The sequence below is a fragment of the Bactrocera latifrons genome, unplaced genomic scaffold (genome assembly GCF_001853355.1).
Source record: "Bactrocera latifrons isolate USDA-ARS-PBARC rearing strain unplaced genomic scaffold, ASM185335v1 scaffold_147, whole genome shotgun sequence".
Classification (NCBI taxonomy): Eukaryota; Metazoa; Arthropoda; class Insecta; order Diptera; family Tephritidae; genus Bactrocera; species Bactrocera latifrons.
The window spans coordinates 106,923-116,690 of NW_017534930.1; the positions used below are offsets into that span (position 1 = coordinate 106,923).

The 9,768-nt window shown below is 38.7% G+C and overlaps 1 protein-coding gene across 1 annotated transcript; it reads right to left on the minus strand.

Moving 5' to 3' along the window:
* Window positions 1-959: 959 nt before the first annotated feature.
* LOC108965743 (gustatory receptor 5a for trehalose-like) lies at window positions 960-9,294 on the minus strand. The gene is made up of 9 exons (XM_018928338.1): window positions 9,170-9,294; window positions 5,595-5,746; window positions 5,321-5,389; window positions 2,317-2,508; window positions 2,017-2,211; window positions 1,667-1,938; window positions 1,450-1,604; window positions 1,100-1,352; window positions 960-1,037 (listed from the first exon to the last, which is right to left on the minus strand). The coding sequence occupies exons 1-9, from the start codon at window positions 9,292-9,294 to the stop codon at window positions 960-962; spliced, it is 1,491 nt and encodes a 496-aa protein (XP_018783883.1).
* Window positions 9,295-9,768: the final 474 nt, after the last annotated feature.

Sequence of the window (9,768 nt, forward strand, 5' to 3'; positions counted from 1 at the left end):
TTTCTTGCTAGAAGTATGTCTGTATTTCAAAAATGGGTTGAATCGGTTATGATGATTTTCGAAACTCCCGTTGACTTTATAATACATATAACTACCAATATTTGAATTATTTGAATAAAAATTAGTGGGTATATTTTACTCATAATAATATACCTTCGTGTTTATAATGAAAATTCAGCGAAAACTTGACGTAGCCCTCATATAACAAACACAGTATAATATACAGCTGACATTACTCCATGTAATATTTTCGAACTTTCGTAAAAAATTATCTGAACGAATAATATTGGAATACGATGTAATACCTCCTCTAGCTTTTGTGACGGCCATTACTCTTGACAGCATGGAGTCGAAAAGGTTCTTAAGAGTCTCTTCGGTTATATTGTTGTGCCATACATTTTCCTATTCCTCCTTTTTATTGGTAAGTTTCTGTTCACATACATTTTGCTTAACTTTTTTGCCCATTCTAAATGCGATTTTTAAATTTTTTGGGCCAGCATGGCTTTTTTGCAGGACACTTTTAGAACAAACCGGCTTCTTGCACCCTTCCTCGTATTATTTCCACACTTATTTTCACTCCATTATTTGTTTACCGCTCTGCCTGCATAGAAATAGCACTTTTGAATCGACTATAACACTTATCATTTATATTATGCCACCAATCATTTTGTTAGTTGCACGTTTGGGACCAGATACTTTTTCCGTCCAGGTTCTTTAAAGTATCCTTTTTTTTTTGGAACAAACTTACCACAGTTGAATGTGAACTGCCCACACTTTTAGCAGTGACCCTATAAGAAAGACCTTCCTTCACCAAAGCATCAATAGAAACTGTTTTATCACATCTCAACAGTTTTTTAGGACAATTTTTGTCTTGACTTACATTTGCTGTCAACACATCAACAATACTTCAAGAAAAACATGGAAATCTTTAAAATGTGTTTATTTCAATAACACAAAAATTAATTACAATTCCATAAGTTCTGATCTTCATGAAACTGTATAAGCACTAATTCGTAGGTGACAATAGTGCCGGCAACCTAAAAGCATAATTTACAAAATTGAATCAAGAAATTTCGTAACCAACGTACTAATCTCTCACCGTCAACACCAAGCCACGCGTAATGTTAAAAAATTGCAACCCGGTCAAGGCTACCGTATCCATGCCAATCTCATAAGCCATGCGGTCGACTTCAGGATGAAAGCCCTCCTTTGGCACCTTTTTGATTATTTTCAAAGGTTCACGGGAGCGATCGTTGACCTCGGACAAATACAAAGAAACCGCCAAAGTGCGGGCCATGAGAAAACATAGTGACGCATAGAAATAGACGAAATGTGCTACAGATGGCATTGTGCTAAAGAAAAGTCAAAAAATAAATAAGAATTGATACTCTTTTTTTTATCTAAATGAGACACAARCGCAGATCTTATTTATGCTTTGAGTGAACTTACTTCATGCTCTTGAGCAACTGAATGCAAACAAAGTAAAGATTATTAGCGAAAGAGAGCATAGTTATGGCAGATATAGCGGAATCTACTTTTTCTATGAGGTCACAAATAAGCCGRTATTGCAAGCGGGTACGCGTCCAATAGGATTCCGGCATGACCTGAAATCGAAGCGAAGTTAGTGGGAACTAAAAGTTATTRCAAATTACTACAAATATCTTACCTGTCCCTTGACACGCTCCAAACTGYGCTGCACTTGTTCGAACAAAGATGAGAGTCCTATGCCGATTATCATTAGAAACACATCCATATAACTCCAACCGAAAGTCATGAGCACATTCAATATCTTTCCGAACCAAGCCAGCCAAGTAGAGTAATCGAAAATGAAAAAAATTTGCGAAACAACKGTCATGAAATACGACTCGATCGGATCCACGCGTGAAGGACAATAGTTGGCGAAGTGAATGGCCGAAATGGTGCTCAATAGATGCTCAGCTGAGTTAAGAATTAATTTTAAATTAACGGCTTACTAACTAAATATTATAAGTGATATGGATTCTGTGGACCACTTACTCAGCGACAATGTGATCAGCACAAAGGTCACCTTATGCACCCGCACCGCCAGCGCCTCGCGTTCACGCCACGACTGAAAAGGCGGCATATGCCGCTCCACTCGCTGCCATTTACGCATCAGCTGCGGCCATTTTGCGGCCAGTCGCAGGAAACCAATTGAAGCCAGCAGTATATTGGCATGAAATATTAATGGTTCTAAACACGTTTTATGTGTGAAATGAGAGATTAAATTTAAAGTAGTAAATTAGCAAGACTCGYAAGGCACTTGTTAAAAGCCAAATGCCAAAAACAACCACCAACCAATGTTTCGCACATCCAGCACACCTTTGACGACCATGTTTACTGTGAGGCCCGTATCAGCAATGGTCACCAGCGTGTATAATATGCAGTACCAGGTGCGAAAACTCTTCCAGCGAAAGGACAACCCTTTTGGACTGGCGGCGAGTATGCCACGCACCGGCATCAGACAGAAACACTGAGCAATCACGAGCACTGAAATCAAAGACGACCCAGGCACTTTGTTTTTATCGACATTTTTTATTATTTTTATATGTAATACATGTACATGAGGGTGTGCGTTCTTTTCTAAACTGTGTTTTTTTTTATGTTTTTTTTTTCCTGGATGTACATATATTTGAGGAAAATCGCAATGAAATTGTGGTTAGGGATGATTATAAAGCACATACATAAATGAACATAAAAATAAAAAATTATTGGAATAGTTAAAGTTTACAGCTGAGGTCTTAGGGAAAAGTAGATTAGACGATTTGAAGACGAAAAGARGCAATGTGTTGGAAACGTTTTTCAAGCCAGAGCAAAAGTCGACTGTGATTATCTTCCATATTAACACTTTACTTATTTTTATACCCTGAACAGGGTATATCAAGTTTGTTACGAAGTTAGTAACACCCAAGGAAGTGTCGAAGACCCTATAAAGTATATATTTAAATGATCAGTATGTTGAGCTGAGTCGATTTAGCAATGTCCGTCTGTCTATCTGTCCGTCTGTTTATAAACGAACTAATCCCACAGTTTTTAAGATATCGTTTTGAAATTTTCTAAGCGTCATTTTCTCTTCAAGAAGCTGCTCATTTATCGGAACTGCGATATCGGACCATTATAATATATAGCTGCTATACAAACTGAACGTTCGCAATGAAGTTCTTCTATGGAAAACTTTCACATTTGACAATGTATCTTTACAAAAGTTGGCACAGCTTATTTTCTAAGATAATAATATAATCTCCGCAGAAATTTTTCACATCGAATTACTATAAGCTTCCATAAAAACTGAACGATAATGATATATATTCTGCAAATTTTCCCCTGTGAAGGGTATATTAGCTTCGGTGCAGTCGAAGTTAACGTTTTTTTTTTTCCAAAAATTACAAAAACAACTTGAATACGCAACTGATTTGTATTTTCAGCTGAAGTGCTACTCGAAATGATTTCCACAAACTGTTAATTTATMGATTGTTATTGCAAATAAGAGTTAAACAGAAAATTCTTAGTTTTGAAGCTATTGGTAAATTCATTTGCAGCAGAATTCATGGAAGCTCGTCTAAATTCAATTTCTCGCTAAAGTGTTGGATATTTTTGTATCCAAGTAGAAAGTTGGAGCTGTTCTAAAATTACATGTAATTATTTAAYGCATTTGAAAACTCGGAGAACAACCTTATTTTACTAAAAAGAATTCATGCATTGAATTATGGTCAATATCATTAGTTAGATAGTTTCGTGGCACCAATGAGCTCGTTCTATCTGAGTTAAACTGTCAATAGACATCAGTATTGTGCTATGTACGTATCACCCTGCAAACCAATTTTTTGCATCGCAGTGTCGCGATATTTTGAAACACATATAACATTATATTTGGCAATTTCTTTCGTAAAATATGGGCCGACATATCTAATATGAACGAAATGTTCTTGTTACTGAGTTGCAGGAAATGCAAGGTCCGTACCAAAGTCAGCAAGAACGGTATAACAGAACAAATGGTTTTTTCGGCAAAATCAATTTATTTTATCCAAACTAGTCTCCTTCTGCTTCAATACAGCTTCTGGCACGGTCCAAGAGCATGTCGAACGRGTGTTTTAGCTCGTTGGTCGGTATGGTCGCYAGTATGCCGTTGCAAGCCTTTTGAATGACCTCTACGTCTKCATAACGCTTTCCTTTCATGGGTAATGYATATTTCCAAAAAGGAAGTAGTCGCACGGKGCCATATCAGGTGAATACGAGRAGTGATTAATGGTTAAAATGTGATTTTTAGTCAAATAAATCTCTTTAATGATTTCATTCGAGTGTTGGATTCTGTGCAATTTTTGGTCGTCAGTCAATTTGTGCGCAATAAACCGTGCACACACATTTCGTAAGCCCAAATGTGCGGTCAAAATGCGATAAATCGAAGTTTTAGAGATGTTCAATTCCATTTTCATGAGCTTCAATGATTTCGACTGATTTTTGATGAATTCACGCAGAGTTTCGATGGAATTTCCGGTGATCATGGATTTTGATTGGCCGACAAGTTGATCGTCATTTATGTCCTCACTATCACTCGTGCCGCGTTTTAACGATTACGATTTAATGGCCTGCACCTGGAATGTTCGGTCTCTTACTTGGAAAGGTGCCAAGTGCCCAGTTTAATAATGTCGTCGTAAGTGTAGAAGCTAACACCAACGCCGTCCAAGAAGTGCGATGGATGTGATAAGGACTGAGACAAGTCATTTACTACAAAGGTCATATAAAGGAGCGCAAATACGATGTGGGATTCGTATTCCTGAATATATTGTCTGTGCTCCTTGCATATAAAAAAATTACTAACTGATGTGGTTCGCATGGTGTTTTTTGTTCAAACTTATTTAAAACTACTGTTGAAACTTCAACGGCTTGGGTATTTTGGTTCCCCACACCAATATCAATTTGGAGTATGCCTTCAYCGGAAAGAAAACACCACTAAAAGTGCGCGTTCATCAYCCRTAGTTGATTGAAKTGAACTTAAARGCAACTATAACTGCYCCTTACAATTAATATGGGTCCATTRGTTAATTCTCTATGGRAATACGTAAATTACAACTTTATTTTGATAAACGAACTGGTAGGAAATCAAACTAACTTTCTACAATTGATACGAATCCAGGAAAAAGAGTTTAAACTTGTTTCCTTAATGACATATGTATGTTGAAAAGTAAACCTCCTACAAATTTCTGGTGTTTTTGTGATTGGAKTACAGAAGAATGCAAATGGACTAGCAATACTTTAACCAAATATTAAATATTTTTCAATACATATATATTTAGTTACTTACAAGGGCCGACGGCTTCATGAAAGCTGCCATTGTGTATGAAATCCGCGCGTGTACCTCGCCTGATGCCGCCTTTTGGATAGTTGTCATGGCATGCAATGAAATAGATTAAAATATAAAAACTTCAAGAGAACTTAAACAAAGCAGGGTTCCTTAGAAAAACAACACGTTTTACAATTTTTTTTTTTTTTTTCGCAGCCACTAACTTTCCGAAATTCAGGGAACATCATGGTTATTGCTTTGTTTAAAATACTTAAAGTGGATAATTTTTACTCACGGACTTTCGGATGTTTACTTTGTTCGTACAACTCTTTGGTTARCTCCTGCTTCTCATCGACAGCAATTGTGGTTTGCCTTTTTGACAGGTAACGGGGGCCAGRTAAGATTCCGTTAATTATTTGAAGTCGCTTTCGGCGCTGCTGCGGTTGCCTTTTCATATAAAGCAAGTTCGTAAACAATTTTTCCCAGGGGCGTCAACGCATAAAGAAGTTGAGACAAAATAGATGAGAAAACAAACACTTTATTATATAAATGTACACAGCTGCTCAAAAAAATAGTTACATTCTACAGAAGGCTGAAAATATGTGAAAGCTAAAACTAACTTGTTTTATATAAGCGGTTTTCTATTCGCCATATCTCTGCTTGTTAGGCTTGACATAAACAACAACAAAATTAGCGGAAAGAATCATTTATCTACCAATATGTTAGYAGTTAGGGCAATCCCCTTACGTTASGTTAGTTTATACCGGCTGACCGTCACTAAATCTATATTTGGAACGTTTGCATAGCTAGAGTATGTTCACTTTAAGCTACCATCAAAATACAATGAGTTTCTCCTGGGGTTTTCTTCATAGTAAAACAAAAACGAAGAATGCCTTTGTTCAGGGTAAGAGAGCTGTACTACTATGACGCTTATACCCTTTCTAGTTACTAGTCAAATAAGTTTGCTTGACGAAGAGCTATTATGTTTGGTGTTTGCGAAATTGGCATCGAACAACATTTCTGGGTAGAGTTAAGGCTCAACGTGTAAAAAACAACGTTTTTGCAATGAAATTTAACCAAAATCTAGCTAAAACAGGCGCATTAAACGAAGAGACCGATGCAGAAACTTTGGTTGGTTGGTTGAAAGTGGAGACGTGAAGCACCAAATCACCGGCGGCCACTCCCAAGTGGTAAACAAATTAAGTCATAATTGGGAACTCATTGGATTTGGTAAAATTCATAATTTTTTCTACCCCAACTGCCCAATACCCCTTTGCCGGACCCAAAGTACGGCAGAGGTTTTAGATGGGCCTCGTACCCGACCAAGGTGGCTAAGGGTGGACGTTTAACACACACCCTGGGGTGGACATTACAACACACACCCTAACCAATTGGAACCTGAATATGAGTGTATGTGGCGGCACTCATGCTTTGGTTCTCCAGAGTATGAGTGTAGGTGCATGCACTTGTGCTTTGGGGCGCTGATCAACGCATTGTTTTGATCTATGTGGTTCTAGCAATAGAAAGCACCGTGGGGTTAGGCCTTCGCAGGCAGGAACTCACGTAAAACCACAACGGACTCTGCCCAATACCCCTTCCCCCTTCGGGTAGTGGGGACCCCTCCGGATTCGGAATACCGAATATACCCGTGGTAAGGCATGCCTGTCGTAAGAGGCGACTAAAATTCCGCATGCACTGTGTCTGTAATTCTGGGCTTGCCTTGAATTTCAGCATAGTCCATGTCAGATATAGTGCTATAGTATTCATCGTAAAAACATGGTTACTGTACACTGTATTTTTTATTCCTGGTATTCGAMYGTGTTTTCGTTTACGATTTMGTTTACGAATGGATTTACGAGACACATGTCATTATACAGTTGAGTTCTTARGGGTTCTTAGGAATTCTTGGGGGCTCAACTGGCAGTAGCGCAAGCTACAAGTCATACCAAAGACTAAAACATGGTACCACGGGGAGCAGTCAGCCCTTGGAGGAAACTCCAATCTGCTCTTTGGGTTTTTGGCCCTTTGTGGAGATTCGTGGTGGCTGTGGTTTAAACCAAAATGCAGGAAGGGCATTAGTCCGGTGTGGAGTCACACTGCGGCCGGGTGCCGGACCCAGAGAACGGCAGAGGTTTTAGATGGGCCTCGTACCCGACCAAGGTGCTTGTCCACCCAAACCAATTGGAACCAAAGTATAAGTGTATGTGGCGGCACTCACGCTTTGATTCTCCAGAGTATGGTGCAGGTGCATGCACTCGTGCTTTAGGGCGCTGATCTACGCATTGTTTTGATCTATGTGCTTCTAGCAATAGAAAGCACCGTGGGGTTAGGCCTTCGCAGGCAGGAACTCACGTTAAACCACAACGGACTYTGCCCAATACCCCTAAGCAACTTTGGGAACAGTGAAATATACTCCACCTCATCCTGCTGAAGGTGGATATGGGTGGTTGAAACAAAATCAATTGTTTTAAAATTGTAAGGATCGAAACTTAAACAAAAACATTATCTACTACAAGCTAAGCTCGAAGAATAATTAAAACTGACCTCGAGGGTGCTTTTGATTATGCGTCCTACGCACTGGAGAGAAGGAATGTAGCGACTCCGAAACATTGTACAAAGCGAAGACTTAATAGCAGGGAGTTGGCGGTGTCTGAAGAGGTCAAATTCTTAGGCCGCACATTAGACTCAACCTTAAGGTGAAATAGGCATGTGGAATTAACATTGTCCAGAGGCACTCTTGATATGAAGACGTCTAGTTGGTTGATACGAAACTGTAAGCCAAGTATCATCAGGTGGGTATATACTCGTACCATAGCTTGCGTCTACACTTCAGAGGCAACGCGTACTTGCCCAATCGCAGCAATTGAATTCATGTTGGTGCTCACATTGCTGCGTATAGTGGTCGAAAAAGCAGCGAAGCATACCATGCTCGTCTCAACAAATGAAGTCTTTAGGGGATGACACACCACTGGCCCTTCTTGCAAGAGACGGCTTTACAAAGAGACTAAACTTCACAAAGAATTTTAGTATTACTCTCGTCAGAGATCGAGTTGAGTAATTCCACACTAGACCTACTACTAAGTCGCAGCAATAACCAGAAGAAGGAGCATTTTGCCAGCAGAAGTCTAAGTCAGTTTGCAAAAACATCAATCTCCATCGCAAATATCGCAACCAACATATCGCTATACACAGCAATGGTCAAGCGGCACTAAAAACGATCTCAGTTTATGAAGTAAAGTAAAGGATAAAAGCGCGGAGGTTACAACAAAGTTTTAATATATATATAATCAAAATAAATTTCGTCTCCTTGCCGCGCTCTATATAGGGCACTGCAGGCTCAACAAATACTTGTTCAACATGTGCATAGTCTCTTACCCAATCTGATTTTCTGACATGGAACATGAAACTCAGGAACACCTAATTCTAAATTCTTCAGCAATTGTAGAAGCAGAGGTCAAGGTCGTAGAATAAATCTACGTGAACAGGGATGAAATCACCACAATCAGACCCAGCAATCTCGTACAATTATTCAGAGTTCTGGACCGTTGTGACCATATGTGATATATGTAGAACATAGGTCGCGTAACAAAACTTAATTTATATTCTATCTATCTAAGCACTCAAGCAAATTTGGAAAAAGTAGTTTTGAAAAAAAAAACGTATTTAAAGATAAACTGACGTGATAAAACTGAGCGGCTACACTTAAATATGAAGTGTGTAAGACAAAGTGACTATTTGAGATACCAACTTAAAATTAAAATAACAATTTTTTGGAAAAATATTGTGTTTTTTTAATTTCACATTAGCTGTGCCACTTAAGTAGAATGGAATTCATGGCAAAAAACAGAACTAATAAAAAGCTTTACTCACCCAGTTAAAAAACGCTTAACACTGTACTTTCTACCATCATCCTTTTCTAACTCCGTAATTTCTTTCGCTTTTAGGTAACGCACAATTTGCTTTAGAAATGTATAATTTAAGTATGATTTATGCATGTTCGGCAGTTTGTTGCACCGGATTTAGCACTGTTGGTCCGCCGACCGCCACGCCTATACGAGTATTGCAAATAAATTTGGCGTTTCGATGCTTGTAAGCAAAATATTGTGCTCCTGTCACGGGATGGCCTAAAAATACATTTATATTCAGCGCAGAAGGTATAAATAAGCAGTGAATTAGTTGAGGAAACGGAAGTGTCAACACGGTAATCAAACTGTTTTAGCGAAGTTCGCGACTTGAATTTGGCGAAGTGACTTCATCAAGTTGCCTAAAAAATGRTAAACCTTGATAATTGTTGTAGCTTTCAGCTTTTATACACACTTATACAGGTACATAGAAGCATTTCAACAAYATATGCCTCGAAATGTCTGCACATTAAGTGCCAAAGGTACGTAGGAACCCGGCGGGCATTTATCACAATCATTTGTCGCTTAATTGTCTTTTTTACTTCGCTGCTCAACTTGATTTCCCTC